Source organism: Rutilus rutilus, assembly GCF_951802725.1.
Source record: "Rutilus rutilus genome assembly, chromosome: 9".
NCBI lineage: Eukaryota > Metazoa > Chordata > Actinopteri > Cypriniformes > Leuciscidae > Rutilus > Rutilus rutilus.
Genome location: NC_140223.1, coordinates 42842436 through 42859121, shown reverse-complemented (window position 1 = coordinate 42859121; position 16686 = coordinate 42842436). Strand labels below are relative to the sequence as shown.

At 42.7% G+C, this 16686-nt stretch overlaps 1 protein-coding gene across 1 annotated transcript; it reads left to right on the top strand.

The window, feature by feature from the left end:
* Window positions 1-854: 854 nt before the first annotated feature.
* On the top strand, window positions 855-16122 carry LOC311297435 (uncharacterized protein; the record flags this gene model as incomplete). Its single annotated transcript, XM_084419684.1, has 12 exons — window positions 855-1074; window positions 7292-7358; window positions 7451-7518; window positions 9497-10437; window positions 10536-10749; window positions 12374-12958; window positions 13070-13282; window positions 13446-13621; window positions 13836-13916; window positions 14019-14281; window positions 14435-14692; window positions 14811-16122. 12 exons carry the CDS (start codon window positions 855-857, stop codon window positions 16069-16071), a joined length of 4347 nt encoding a protein of 1448 aa, XP_084275810.1. The 3' UTR covers window positions 16072-16122.
* Window positions 16123-16686: the final 564 nt, after the last annotated feature.

Sequence of the window (16686 nt, the reverse complement as noted above, 5' to 3'; positions counted from 1 at the left end):
GCAGGTAACCGACCAGCTCCAAGGCAAAAGAAGTGGTACAGTCTGTATCAGAAGGTATGTAGGAAAAGTATCAAAAGGAATATATATATATATTCTTGTCACTCTTGCCGATTTACTTTTGGACACATCTGATATGATCTCAGTGCTACCTGCTTCTTGTGCTCCTGAGCTTTCTGGTCAGTCCGCTCCTCCTGTCCAGTCCACTCACCTGCTGGGGGTCCCGTCTGCACCCGCTCCTCCTGTCCAGTCCACTCACCTGCTGGGGGTCCAACCTGCGTCTGCTGCTCCTGTCCAGTCCACTCACCTGCTGGGGGTCCCGTCTGCACCCGCTCCTCCTGTCCAGTCCACTCACCTGCTGGGGGTCCCGTCTGCATCCGCTCCTCCTGTCCAGTCCACTCACCTGCTGGGGGTCCAACCTGCGTCTGCTGCTCCTGTCCAGTCCACTCACCTGCTGGGGGTCCCGTCTGCACCCGCTCCTCCTGTCCAGTCCACTCACCTGCTGGGGGTCCCGTCTGCATCCGCTCCTCCTGTCCAGTCCACTCACCTGCTGGGGGTCCAACCTGCGTCTGCTGCTCCTGTCCAGTCCACTCACCTGCTGGGGGTCCAACCTGCGTCTGCTGCTCCTGTCCAGTCCTCTCACCTGCTGGGGGTCCCATCTGCTCCCGCTCCTCCTGTCCAGTCCACTCACCTGCTGGGGGTCCCGTCTGGGTTACCTGGACAATCTACATCTTCAGAGCAAGATGTAAGAGAAATACCAGTATGCTTTATATTTATTGATGTTTGACCTTCTTGAAATATTTCAAATCTAATGTAATACTTCCTCCTAGGCCGTGGATGAACAGAGTTTGGCAGGAATGGATCGTGTTGATGAGCTTGCGGAATACTTGGTGGAGCTAAGAAATGAAAAAGGCCTCACTCTTACCAATCAGCAGGCCAGCACCATTGTGGGTCTTTGGCAGAACTTGGAGCAACACGATAAGGACCGGATTTCTTACGCTGCTCGACATCAGGAGAGACTGCTCACTGGTCGGTTTAGGTCTCCGAAAAAGAAGGCTGTATTTGCAGGAGTTGAAAGTACAAAAAGGTGTGTACTTGGTTCTACTGGTTCAGCTGCTCAGTGGCCAAACTGCAGCCGTCTTGTAGAAACAATATTTATCAGATTGTGCAACATTCATAATAGCCCCAAGAAAATTGGACACCAAACCCTTTCAAGATGGTCACTAATTCTAAATGATTATAAAAAGATTCGACAGCTCATTTTAATCAACGGCATTATTATGAAAGATACAACTCTGCAACTTGTTACTGTAAATCAGACCACATTGATACAGTGGCATAACAAAAGATTCAAGGCACAAGAAGTTGCAATTCTGATGCAAGGGTTGGTACTGCCTGATGAACGCCCTGTTGCCAGTGAACCACTACTCCCAGTAAACACTTGGCCCACTCAAGTCACACCACACATGCATGAACACACTTACAACATGCCACTTGACACGGCTGGGTGGGCAAAAACCAAGCTAGTTGTCAAAGATAGAGCTGAGCTGAGAACCATACAGCCAAAACAACATACAGCTCAGCCAGCAGTTTTTTACATGCCACTCCTAGTGCCACCAACCACTACAGCAAGTAGCATTCTGCTTCTGCCGCCACCCCAGACCACTGCACCCAGTAGAGTTTGCACACCACATTCTGAGAGCACAACTGGCCATTGTCAAATGCAAGACATGCCACAAAAAGAAAAGCGTAAATACACTAGAACAGTCACATCCAACAGATGCACTAAATGTGGAGAGCCACGCACCACAGACACCGGCCATAGCCAGTTCAAAGGCAGAATTTACTGCCCAAACAGGGAGACCCTAACCAAAGAGCAGTGGCTGAGAATGATGAGAAAATAGTACATCATTGTATTTTATGTTGTGAAGATTTTGTTTTTATTATAGTAAAATATTTTGTTGTTTTGCAAAACTAATACCGAAATAATTGCACTATTTTTTTTTTTTTTTTCAATTTGATTGTGATTCATTGTGCTGCCCACAAAATATACACAATGTTGTATGTATTTGTTCTAGGTTAATGTGTTGTATATAGTTTAGTTCAGTTCTGTTTGTTTGTTTTCTTTTTACTTGTAAATAGTGATTTATTGTAAATACTATACCAAACGTGATTTGTTTGTACATATTTTGTTGAATGTTGTATATTTGTATGTATATTATAAAGTGTACATTATATGTTTTATATTTCGACGTGAAAAGAATAAAAAAAAAATTACAAATATTTTATTGATCTGTTTTATGTTTATTGTTTTGTTAATGGCTGATAGTGACAGTGATGTGATATAGCAGGCTTAGGTGGAGTCAAATTACATAAAAGAAAAGATGCATGCAGAATGCCCATATATTTATTTTTTCAATCAAGGTTACAATAATAGGTGGTAGTTTACTATTAATCATTATTAGATACTCCTGCAAATCCTGCAATATATCAGTACACTAAATGTTCTTCCATTCTACCATTTGATAATACTGGGTCATCAATGCAGAGTGCTTATAAAGTTAGATCATTGGGAAGTCCCTAAAAATGTGGTTCAGTACCTCCTTTTGATCAAAAGAAAAAAAAAATTGATTAAAATGCAATGTGTTAATAATTAAATGCATGCTTAATTGCCTGCAAGCTGAACTGCATTCCTTATATTGCACTAAATAAATCTTGAAAATGAATAAAAAAAGACAATAGACCCAGCAAGAAAACGCATGTTCTTGCTGGGGATCGAACCCGGATCTCTGTGATTTTTCTCCTCCCCTCGCGCCCCTCCCCCTCAATTCTTCCCCATCTTATACAGACAATTGTTCCCCAGCTTTAGCTCAGCTGGTAGAGCAGAGGACTGTAGGTGGCAAGTTGGCAATCCTTAGGTCGCTGGTTCGACTCCGGCTCGAAGGAGGTCTTTTTCACACGCAAACATTTCCTTGGCCGTTCTTCTCGACGAGGCCGTCAGCGCTTGAGTTTGTAGTGCGGCGTTTTGCTATCACGAGCGCCGCTGGAGGGCAAAAGCTCATTCCCTGACCGGGAATCGAACCCGGGCCGCGGCGGTGAGAGCGCCGAATCCTAACCACTAGACCACCAGGGAAGGTCTGTTGACACTTTCCCCTCAAGCCCGTCTGTGGGCCTCTACCAGATTTTCCAGCAAGACCACTAAGGCTTGTATTTTCCTCCAGGAGAGGAGACGTCTCTGACCCTGGATCCCAGTTCTTCCGTCACAGTCACAGGCTCTGTAGGAATATCCTAACAACACCACAACTTGCCATGAAAACAAAGCAACCGAGATCCCCAACATGTGAGGCCTCCATCTCCAAGGTTTTTACAGCAGGCCCCTCATCGGACCCCTTCCTTACTTTGGCTCCAGGCCTGTTAATGGCATGAGAAAAAGTAGATGTCATGACAGGCCTCTGCCCAGTCGAACACCAACAGGTCCCGTGTAAGCTCAAGGGCACCCGATCGGTGGGCCAGTGGCGCAATGGATAACGCGTCTGACTACGGATCAGAAGATTCTAGGTTCGACTCCTGGCTGGCTCGCTCTGCCTCTTTTGCTTCGCTGTCAGCCCATAGCCGTTTTTATTACAGTTTTTTTGGATTGCTTAAGCACGATTTTCAAAACAGGGCCCGTGTTTTCAAAACACTACACACAATTAGCATAACCACACACCCAATTAGCAAAACACTACAGATCCTTTGCATAATTAAACACTCTTGTAAAAACTATACACTTCTGTTTAAAAACCACACTTTGTTACCATATGAAACACACACGTTTCACATTACTATACTCTGTTTTCACGAGTTACACTCTGCTGTGAGAAACCTAAAACACTTTTAGCACTTCTACTTCCCTATGATTAGAGTATGCTACAAAAGAAATTTGTTTGAAATATATTTTCAGAGTATATTTTGGAATATATGCAAATATTTGAAATTGCCCCAATAAATATATTTCACTTAACATCATATATTTTTGTTATATTTCAATGTATTTTGAATATATGCCACATTTATTTTTGACACTTTTGGGGACCCATACAGAAAAAAAAATACATTGAAATATATTCTGAAATATAACAAAAAATATATGATGTTAAGTGTGAAATATATTTATTGGGCCAATTTCAAATGTTTGCATATATTCCAAAAAATACTCTGAAAATATATTTCAAATACATTTCTTTTGTGTATGGGTACCATCAACAAAGTACAAATATAATGTAAATTCACCAAACACTACACAAGACCAATGTTGCATAGTGAAGAAACTCATTTATTTCTCAACACGCCCAAAATGTTGACATGCAGATTCATAATACTGTAACAAAATGTCACTTTACGTAGTGTACTGTAAGTTTACTGTAAAAAAAAAAAAAAAAAAAAAAACCTAGACATTGTCTCTTCGCCTAGCTGGATCTGGCCAGAGAATTTCATCAACATCGCAGGCAATGTTGTCATTAGCAAGACACCTTGGTAAGAAACTTGCACTCTTGAATGACTGCTGCTTTTTATAGTGCTTATACACCTGATTGGTGTGTCTACAATTAAGCAAACAAGTGTTTGCACACCTGATGACTGTGTTGAACCAATTGGTTGGACGGTGCGGTAATTTGACAGTTAGTGCTTTGGTATTGCAAGGAAGTGACTTCATGATAGATTTTTGTGTGTAATGTATGTTAAGTGTGTTTAGTGTTTTGCAAATCACTGTGTGTAGAGTTTTGCAACAAGTGTGAGGTTGACAATGTGCTTATAGTTGTGCAAATATGGGCTGATGTTTTGCTTCTTGAGTGTAAGGTTTTGCTAATAGTGTACTACTTTTAATTTTAGTGTGTAAGCAATCCAAAAAAACTGTATTTTGTTTTATTAGCCCATAGTTTTTGTTATTATTATTATTGGATTGGTTGATTAATATAAAAAATTGACAGTCCAACAATAGGCTGCTTTGTCAGTGGGATAACGGTTACCATACAATACCATGCGTCTTTTCAAATGCATTGCATGAGCACTGTCACAAGGACCTTGCTTTACGACCAGTTTATAGAGTCTGTAATGCCATCGCAGGAAGTCGCACCCAGTCGAACAGGTTAAGGCGATGGACTAGAAATCCATTGGGGTCTCCCCGTGCAGGCTCGAATCCTGCTGACTAAGTTTGACAGCATGCGCCTGCTTTAGGTTGTAACCTTCTGGAGGCCTTGCTAAAACTTTATATAAAAAAAAAAATAGTCATTGTGACAATATTACCCTTGAAAAGAGTTAGGTTTGGTAAGAAACGGTTTTGTCCTCAGTGACGCATCGGGGAGACCGGTAGCTCGCCGTGATCGTATAGTGGTTAGTACTCTACGTTGTGGCCGCACCAACCCCGGTTCGAATCCGAGTCACGGCAAGATTTTCCGGGTGCTTTTGAAATCGAGCTCCACGTTACCACCTCTCCTCACCCCATCCTTCAGACCACTTTCTTTTTCTTTTTTTTTTTTTGCACGGTGCGCCCTTGACGTGCTCTTGATGTTTGAGTGAATTGCCACTGGGACCTTCTTTGAGAGGACGAGCTCTCAGGTTTGAACCCTTACAGAAAAGACTGAAAACGAAACGCTCCCGTTTAGTTTGGAAGAATCTTGCTTCAGAGAGAATATGGTGCTGGTATAGTTTCTAATCGCTAGGTGTCAGTACACTCGCTGGCTGTTACCTAGAGTGCAGTGGACTTGCTATTTTCTCCAAACAACTGCGCCTTTGAAGCAAGTTTACAATAACGATAAGAGCGCGGCAAGTCCACAGCATTAAAGCGTGTAAAGATGCTTTCCAGACAAGAAGCTTTTGAGTTTTTGTTCTTTTTCCTAGCATTATTGTCTGTTGATTATTATTATCTGTCTAATAGGCTGCATTCCCACTAATTCGCAAATATATTTTGACATAGCAGACGTTTGGACGGCCGTTCTTAATCGTCGAAGAAGGGAACACGATGCATGGGAGAAACGTCCGTTTTTTTCAGCCGATACGATTCATTTTGCTGCGCGTTCCCATGCAACATGCACGCGTCGTGAGTAAGAGCCCGGATAGCTCAGTCGGTAGAGCATCAGACTTTTAATCTGAGGGTCCAGGGTTCAAGTCCCTGTTCGGGCGATCGAGCCTCGTTTTTTTGTGGAGCGCTACGTTTTGCTGTCGAGTTCTTGCTGCAAGGCACCAAGCAAAATGACATGCCCACTTAGGCCAGCTTGTAGTCGTGGCCGTACCTGCCGGCAGTAGGACTGCAAAACACATCCTAACACTCTCCTAACAATTCCTAACAATTCCTAACGCTCTCCTAACAAGTCCTAACAATTCCTAACATATCCGAACGAGGTCCTAACATGGGGTAAAACAGCCAATCAGTTCCTAAGAAACGATGTTGCGACGCATCCAATCAACAACTGCTGCCTCAACGCACGGTTGTCTGATTGGTGAGGGACCTTACCCATCACACAGCGTAAGGTTGTCATGCAAATCTCGTCGCTGATTGGATTGCCACCGTTTAGTGACAGGTTACAAACTCAGGTTCTCGACGTTGACAGGTATGTTATGATAATAATATACTTTATTGTGAATGTTTAAAGTCTATGAGACAGTAGGTTTTTGCTAGCTCATTTGGATTAACGTGGGAAACTATGTTGAAAGGGTAATTTAACGACTGAGGTAACGTTAACCCATACGTTAAAATGACCCGCTGTTGTGAACTTTTCTAAATAAACTATATTAACACATTTGGATTATACTACGACATTTATTGTGTAAGGTTAATTAGACTAGATGTAAACCTTTACGCAGGATAACGTAAGCTAGCCGTTTGTTTGTTTGTTTGTCTGTTTGGTCGGTTAACGTTAATGTCGTCGTTTAAGAGATTTTTCTATGATAAATGCTGCTCATCTTAAACTATGTTTTGTGTCATTGACCTGATGTGAAAACCGTTAAGGCCTGAGGTGTTTTTGTGTGCTTTTTTAATAATCTAGTGACGTCAGCACGAAGCCCCTTGTTGAAGAGTCCCGTTAGACCTATGGATTAACTTTCTGAGTAAAATAAATAGTGAAATTAATTACTGTTACCAACCAACACATTTGTCATATGATAGGGTAGGCTATACTGTTCATTTGATAGACATATATTGCTGAAATATTGAGAAATAAAGCCTTGCTTGTGGTGATAAGTAGTTGAGTAACCTAGTATTTCCATCTGTTACGGTTCATTTTTGTTGTTTTCCATATATTGTCCCTAATATCTGCAGAAATGACAAAGACTGGGAAACCAGATGCCTACTGGGCAGGTGTGATGTCCCTGTATGCCCAGGGAAAGTACATATTTACAACTGGCAAGAGGCCGGGGTCCAGGAGATGGAGGGCGGTAATGGTGCGGATTGCTGATTGTCCTCTGACCCCCTTGAAAGGTCAAACTACTGTCCGCAAACTAGACATATTTGGGAAAAGGATCCCCTGCAAGTGTGGATACCACCAGGTAAATTATGCCATTGAATCATTAAACCTGTGATGTGATGAAAATATGCTGGAAAATGTAATGGAAAACGGTTTCTCCTCAGTTCTGCTGTTTGTTTCCAGTGTTAAACAGTGTGAGTATGTAAATTATTAGTGGAAATGTACTTTAAATGTAAACCCACTTTTATTTTTCCCAGTCAGCAGAGAAGGCAGGGACAGCAGCATCCAGTGAAAGTCAGCTGAGGGCTCCACAGGCCAGTGCTGCAACCCAGTTTGGGTTTTCCCAGTCAGCAGGGAAAGCAGCATCCAGTGCAGATCAGCTGTGTCTCAGGTCACCTGAGAGTTTACAGGCCAGTGCAGGTGCAACAGCTACAGGTTCTCAGCCCAGTGCAGGTGCAACAGCTACAGGTTCTCAGCCCAGTGCAGGTGCAACAGCTGCAGGTGCAACAGCTACAGGTTCTCAGCCCAGTGCAGGTGCAACAGCTACAGGTTCTCAGCCCAGTGCAGCAGCTGGGAAAGCTGTTAAAGTTCCAGGACCACAGACAGGTAGGGCTGGGTATCGATTCAGATGTTACAATTCGATTCGATTTCGATTCGCAATCTCTCAATTCGATTCGATTTTGATTCTCGATTCGTTTTTTTTTTATTCCAATTCTAAATTCAATTTCGATTCGACTCAATGAATATATATTTAACACAAATCCTATAATTATAAAAAAAGAAAGTGAACATTAGTTTACAAGTGATTAATTAATAAAAAGACATTAAGAGCTACAAACCTGTATATTAAACCTGTATATTTTTATTTTATGTACACTTGGGTACATTAAAACCATTAAGAATCATATTTACCTGTGCCCTTCCTGTCTAACAGGTAGGACAAATGCAGAAATTGAATAAAGTTATCAAACAATCTGCGCTGTATTAATTATAAATTATATATAGACTAATCCTTATTAAAGTTACAAAAGTTCTTTAGTCAAGAGCAGTGAGTGTTTTTTCTCTGTTCCCTTTGTTCTTTGATTAACTTTAACGAAAGATATAATTAGTGGCTACTGTGTACTGTCCGTTTAAGAGCAGCCGCTGGTGACAGAGACGCGGATCTCATACGCGCCTCATTCTCTCACGAGTCACAACTCTTCACGTTCGTCATAAGACTGCTCTTATGTTATGAAGATACTCGACAAAAAGACATTTTGGCATAATTGTGTGCTATTGTTTGTTCAAGCACGAAAGATAACTCTATTCTGGGCTGTTTTGTGTGCACGCACGATATCAGCGCGAGTCTTTCTGTGTGTCACTGTTACGACATTCATAGGGAGCAAGCTCTTTTTTTTCTTGTCGCGTATAAATGGTTTAAAAAACATTTGCATGAATAAGAGCGGGATTATGTAACACTAGCCAAGGGATGACAAAAATGAACAGATCCTGCATTAATTGCATTAACAGCCCAAATTTGTTAATTTCATAAAAAATCGCAGCATTTTGCATCATATAATTGCGTAGGCTTGACATCGGGATTGCGATATGATTAATTGTGCAGCACTAGTTGAGGTTATTTTATGATTAAGATAAAACAAACATGACTCACATCATTAGCTATAAAATGGAGTTTGCAAGCCTATGAACAGTGGATGAAAACTGACACTTGCTTTTGGGTAATAGATAAATAAATATGGGAAAAAAAAATCGATTTGTGGTGTTTGAGAATCGATTTTGAATCGACCACATTTTAAAAAACGATTAATCGAAAAATCAATTTTTTTGCTCAGCCCTACAGACAGGTGTAGGTCAGAAAACTCCAGCTCTGTGCAGGATGAGCGAGGGGAAGTCTATCACATGCTCGCTGTGTAGTCAGGAGGTGATGTGTGAGGACTTCACGCAGCACCTGTCAGACTACCACACCCAGGAGCAGTGTGAGCAGTGTGGTGCAAAGGCCTGGGGGGCTTTTGGATTGTTACAGCACATAGAGGAATGTCACATTTTGACCTGTCCAACAGACCTCCCAGATGTTGCTGCTCCTACCACTCCCATAGCCCAAGAGACGACACTGCAACCCAGTGACCCACCCGATGTTCCTGCCCCTGTTCCTGCTCCTCCCACAGCCCATGAGACGTCACTAGCACCACCACGACACCCACTCACTCTGCAGCCTCCTGAGGTAAACTGGGTGAATTTTCTACCCAAGCAGTTCACCAGAGTCATCCAGCCAGCTGACCAGGAGTGGATCGCCCACATTTTATATGACAGTACAGGGCAGCTGAAACAAAACCTGTCTCAGAACTGGTTTCATCCCCCCAGCCCCACCAAATCCATCTCACCTCCTGATCCACATAATTATTTCCGCCAGCGGATGTTCCTGTGGGCTCCAATGCGGATGTGGGGCATCCCTCTGAAATGCACCCAGTGCAATAGAAAGATGCACCATTCTGGCATTTACACTAAAGCCAGGGAGGTAATTGACATTGATTCGAAATATTACCTGGTGGGTGGAGACTATCCAAGGTGCAGCAAATGCATGATTCCCGTCTGCCCTTGGAGCATTGACATTTTAAAACAGCTCGATCCCTCCCACCGTTACAAATTCCCAGCTGTCCTCACAACCCATTTAGCGCTGGACAGGAGGTGTGTTGCGATGTTGCGCCCAAGAACATTAGGGAACAGCTCCAGCTATTTACAGCAAGCCTTGCAGGAGATACACAGTGAGGAGTGGGCTAGGCGGACCATCGACTACCTCACTGATTGTGAGGTCCACAAAAAGTCCTGTGTCCTCACCCAGTCTGAAGCTGTGTATCAGCCTCCACCACCCTTCAGACCCCTGCCCCTGGCCCAGTGGTTTGAGACTGTTCATGCCAATGACATTCTGAGTCACCTTGACGAGTTGAAGGGTGTGATCACTTCAACGCTTGGTAGAATCTTGAAACTGGACTCTACTAAGAAGGTAAATGTAAACATACTGTATGTAAACTTGATTTCATTCAGTTTGTTAGCATAGCTGATGATTTCTGAGACGTGTTTTTTTTTTTTTTTTTCATGTAGATCACAAAAAAACTTGCTGGTGGCATTGAGGGCACAGCCACCTGGATGTCTAATATCGGTAATGAATTTGGGCAAGTGCTGAATTCTGTGCTGACCACTGGTGAGGGGGCTGGCCTTGATGACCTTTGTCAAGGCATCGTCCAAAGGTACAGCGATGCTGATGAGCCACAGCCAGATGCCATATATGTGGACAGAGACTGCTGCAGTGAGACAGGTGCGTTGCCTTTTAATTTGTGTTGTGATGTGTCTATTACATGTGCCTCTGGGGGCTGTTGCACAAAAGTAGAATGAATAAATTCAAGATTAGTGAAAAAGCGCAGCTTGACTTAGTGTGATCTGCTCATCGCGGCTTAATCGGTTGCACGTTTGCCGAGCCTGGATGAGAAGGTGAAGCTATATGTCAAGCCAGGTGTAGATAGCTGGGATAAGTGCACGTGCACGGCTTTCTTAAATGGACCACGGTATTGGTCCCAAATTTACTGATGCTAAAATGAAGAATACGCATTGTGTATTCTTTACACAGAGTGAGCAGCAGCTTCATATGGAATTATGACACATTTGTAAAAAAGTAACACGGCAGATCAGAGAGAAAGGTTGATCACGGATTGAATGCATAATCCTAAAAATATACATTTACTGACCACTGCTCTGAATTGAAACTGCCATACCATTCAAGAAGTTAGGATTTGCACAAATGAGCTGTTGTACTCTTTGCCTTAAAAATGAGCAGAAGACAGCCTAATGTTAAACAGGAAATGTAACCTGAAGATCAATTGCTGCTCGCTTTTTAGGCAAAGTGTACAACAGTTCGTTTGTGGAAATAATGAGCCAAACTCCTTAAATGGTTTTATTTAAGAGCAGTAGTTCGTAAATGTATATTTTTAGATCTATCATTCTGTCGGTCTGCTTCTGCATAATATTTGTTTTTCTCACGTTTTTGTTTTTACAAAGGCTGAGTTTCCTTCTTTATTTATTGTATGATTTCTTTCCTAGTAAGCCTATATGGACATAGACTCTGAAGAAATTGGACTCTAAAATCTAGAAACTATAAAGATAATTAAGTGATACATTTAATGCACACTTTGAACATGACTGTAACACAGTGTATTCATCAGGTATTTCCCCCCAGCTAAATACAGACCCTTTCCAAAAAATTAGAATATCATGGAAAAGTTTATTTATTTCCATAATTCCATTCAAAACGTTAAACTTCCAGAGATTATAGATTCAGGGCCCACAACTTAAACAATTTCAAGTATTTAGTTGTTTATTTGTACATAATTTGGGCTTCCTTCATTTTCCAGCAGGATTTGCACCTGCCCACACTGACAAAAGAACCAAAACCTGCTTCAATGACCATGGTATTACTGTGTGATTTCATGTAATATTCAAATTTTTTGAAATCCTGTTTTCGTGGGTTTTATGAGCTAGAACAAAATACTTGAAATCGTTTAAGTTGTGGGCCCTGAATCTATAATCTATGGAAGTTTAACGTTTTGAATGGAATTATGGAAATAAATATACTTTTCCATGATATTCTATTTTTTTGGAAAGGGTCTGTATAAGGTCAGAAACCATTGAGGTGTCCTCTCCCTGGAGAGAACACAAATTGTTATTGGGAATATTTTTGCTTTATTTAACTTGTGTCTGGCATCCGTTTTATTGCATCCTCCAATCCCCTTTGAGCCTTGGTTTGTTTCTTTAAATGGAGGCCATAACAGTGTCTTATGAATTACATTTGATCAAACAATAGTTTTGGCAGGAGATCAGTGCAGTTTGAACTGGAAACAAACAGAGCTGCATGTACTGTATTTACTGTCTGTTTCTTATTGTTATAGGGGTGGGTCCAGTTCTCACTTGGTTTCGACCATGGACGTCACCGGTGAGACTGGATATTTTCCATTTTATGAGGCGGTTCACAAAGGGTCTTACGACGGAGCACCACCCACTGTTTGGCACGTTCTGCTCAAAGTTGTCCACTTGTATCTTTGAGTGGGACAAAGAGGACATTCACCGACTCAAAGAGGCCAAGAGGGCAGAGTTTAAAAAAAAGCACCAGGGTAACATACCCACTGACTCTCAGGTGTTATCGAGCATTACATCCAGTGAGCTGGTCAAGCACTGCCGCAGGAGAACCCGAGGGGTTGAGGAGACCCGCGTTCTAATCCAACAACTGCTGGACTCCATGTGGGACCTCACAGACACAAGTGGCTTGCATCTTATAAACCATGACAGCATGTCTCTTGTGTGGGAGACACAGCAGAAGCACTTGCCCTGCATCCAAGATCCACCTGGTGTCCAGTTGTACACTAACACTGGATCAGGCCTGGAGAAGGGAGACAAAACGCTTGACGTCCTAAGATGTGGCAGAGGATCCTCCTCACTCGAGAGCTTTCATCTGCACCAGTGTGGATTCATCCCAGGCAAGCTGAAACACTCAATATTTGAAACATTTAGTTAATGAATGCTGTGTATTGAGTTGTCATAATAATATTTTTTTGTTGTTGTTGTCACCAATGCTTTTGTCTTGCCAGGGTGGAGATGTAATGCTCTACATACACAGATGTACTTGCTTGAGGGGTTATCCAGATGGAACCATAATAGGTCTCAGCAAGCTCTGGGTATGAGTGGTACATCACGTACAAAGATGTACGATGTACGTTTGATGTCCAGTGTGAACGTCCTGAGCAACAGAGTCCTAGGAAGTGGACTTCTTCCAGAGTTTATACCCCCGGGGAAACCTACCGGTAAGATTCTATGGCACAAAAAAGAAAAAAACATGCTGGACAATATTCGATATTACCTGAAGGTTACACCTTTGTTCACTCACTCACTCACTCACTCACTCACTCACTCACTCTACTTTAATCTTTTTTTTTATTCTGTCTTTCTGTTGATTACTTATGGCAGGAGAGCGTATTGCTGTGGAATATTTGCTGGCGCAGTCTAACCGGGGAGATCTGCTGAGTGCACAGAAGGAAATTGGTGCCATTCCACCAGAGATGCTGGATGAAGCTCAGGAGGATGAATGTCCTGATGTGACAGTACCCCAGGCCACCGATATATATTTTCAATCTTCATCTCAGGTAATGAATGATGTGTTAACAATCTGATGATAAATCAAAACATTTTTACTGTAAACTTGGTTTGCTGAGGTTCATTTTTCTTGATTAGTGAAGTGTGATTGACTCGAACAATTCAACAATTCATTGACTCAACAATTCATTTGTGTAACATGACCACAACAAACTTTATCAACCTCATTATACCCCTCTCACTGTTTACACATAATTACATAAGGAATCTACACTTGAAAGTGGTGTGTTCAGCAGTACCTCCAGCTCCCCGTTTGAGGACAGTGGGCCCATCGCTTCAACTCTGGTAAAGTGGCTAATGTATTCACCATCAGAAATCATTGTTCCTTCACCTTTTCTTTTAAATTAGCTATACAAGAATTGGTTTTGTTTACATTTCATGTGACAGGATACTCAGTGTGATCCTAGAGGAATTCCCGGATGGGAGGCAGTCGATGCCTTGGCAGGGTATCTTGTCAGCCTCAATCGGACAATAACCGCTCTCTCAAACTCTGAGGTAGTAGAGATATTAAGACTGTATTCCAGCCTGGATCCCATTGACAAGTCCCCAACCAAATACTCCATGAAAAGTAAAAAAAAGACCTTGTCAGGACCATGGAGAGCTTCTCGGAAACGCAGTGGCTCTGCCCCAGGCCAGCAAGCAGCTGAGAGGTATCTGCCTCTAATATACAGTATATTTGTAATATTTGTGTGTGTGTGTGTGTGTGTGTGTGTGTGTGTCTACATAGACACAACATTCACGTGTATGTGTTTACAGTACATACACATAATGTGGATTGTGTCATCTTGTCATCTATTTTGCAGATTGTTCATGGTTCATGGCCAGGCTGCCCAAAGACCTGATCTTAACAGGATTTCTGAGTGTGTTGCACTCAGACTCTACAAAGAGTTCCGGGAAGCCAGAAATAGGCCGAAGGACAACAAAGGGAAAACATTTGCAATACCTCAGTCAATTGTCATGACTTACAGTCATATCAAACAGTTAATAGAGGACTGCAAAAACATACTGGACAACACCAACCTTTTACTTGTGACTATAAACAACACCACAGTGTCCTCCTGGTTAGTTCATATTTACAGCTTCATACATTCACTTCGATATGAAAACCTACCTTTTCATAAAAGATAAATTCCACACAAATAACAAAAAAAGTTATATTCTGATTTTTATTTTCTCTAGGCTGCAGGATCGGCAGAAGAGAACCGACCGCGATTCGTTACTGCAAGGGGTGCAGCTTCCTCAGCAGGTCCATTTGGCAGAGGAATCGCTCCTGGAGGCCCGGGACCTACCATCCGAGCCTGTTCAACGCACTAATACAGTTATGGAGTTCCAGGAACCAGAAAACCGTGAGGGTGAGGCAGTGATTCGTAAACGTCGCTGTGCCAGAGTGGTGTTTCCCACTGTGCACACAGACACTGGAGCTGGTGCCAGCTCAACAAATGCAGATCAGGACTGGCCGAGAGCACAGCACTGGCCTGGGGATGCTGTCTTCCCTGCTTCGTCGGACGTAGCCTACTGCCAGCAGGGTCAACACTCAGCTCCAGCGTCTCACTCTCAGGGCTGGTCCCTTTACCTGCCGTCACCATCACCTGCTCCAGCGTCTCACTCCCCTTACCTGCCGTCACCATCACCTGCTCCAGCGTCTCACTCCCCTTACCTGCCGTCACAGTCACCTGCTCCAGCATCTCACTCTCAGGGCTGGTCCCCTTACCTGCCGTCACCATCACCTGCTCCAGCGTCTCACTCCCCTTACCTGCCGTCACCGTCACCTGCTCCAGCGTCTCACTCCCCTTACCTGCCGTCACAGTCACCTGCTCCAGCGTCTCACTCTCAGGGCTGGTCCCCTTACCTGCCGTCACCGTCACCTGCTCCAGCGTCTCACTCCCCTTACCTGCCGTCACCGTCACCTGCTCCAGCGTCTCACTCCCCTTACCTGCCGTCACAGTCACCTGCTCCAGCGTCTCACTCTCAGGGCTGGTCCCCTTACCTGCCGTCACCGTCACCTGCTCCAGCGTCTCACTCTCAGGGCTGGTCCCCTTACCTGCCGTCACCGTCACCTGCTCCAGCGTCTCACTCTCAGGGCTGGAACACTTACCAGTTGCCACCAGCTTCTCACTCCCTGGGTGGCCATCATAATCAACCGCCACCAGCTCCAACACCTCAACCTCAAGGTGGGCTTCCTTACCAGCCAGCCCCAGCACCACTAGCTTCTCTCAATCGGTTCCGAGAATGGAGATTGCGAAAGGCAACCCTGGAGGATAAGGAGCGAGAGATAAGAGGTGATCCCCCCAAGAAGCGGCAAACCAAAGAAAGCTACCACTATCAATGTAAAATGTGTGGTCAGTCAAAGAGCAAACTTACTGGTCATACACAGTTACGGGGGAAATGGTATTGTCCTGCATCTGGACAGACCATCACAGAGTGGAAGAGCTCATTATAGAACACATATGTAGTGTATATAGTTGTTTTTATTGTTGTTTTTATAATTGTGCTGCACTTTAATGTTCCATAACAAGCCCATACATTGTGTTATTTCTATTCAAAGTGTTTGTGTTATCTTGTTATGTTTATCTATGTTTACGTTAACAGTTTATTGGAGTTGTTTGTGTTCTTTTAAAAAAACAAACACACACATACATCTCTTTATTGGAGATGTTTGTGTTCTTAAAAAAAAAAAACACATACACCTTTTGGTGTTTGTGTTATTAAAAACAAAAAAACACAACTCTTGTGGTGTAACAGTAACACATTCATCCTTTGGGTGGAAGATCCAGGTGCAAATCCTGGCAGGAGTGTGCACCTTGTTGGCCTAATCAGTATTTTATTATTATTATTATTATTATTATTATTATATCTAGCTATTGAATTGTGTATGTATGTATGTATGTATATATAATGGCTAATATAATGTCATTTATAACTAAATGGTTACTTTAGTATTATTATTATTATTATATCTAGCTATTGAATTGTGTATGTATGTATGTATATATAATGGCTAATATAATGTTATTTATAACTAAATGGTTATTATTATTATTATTATTATTTCTAG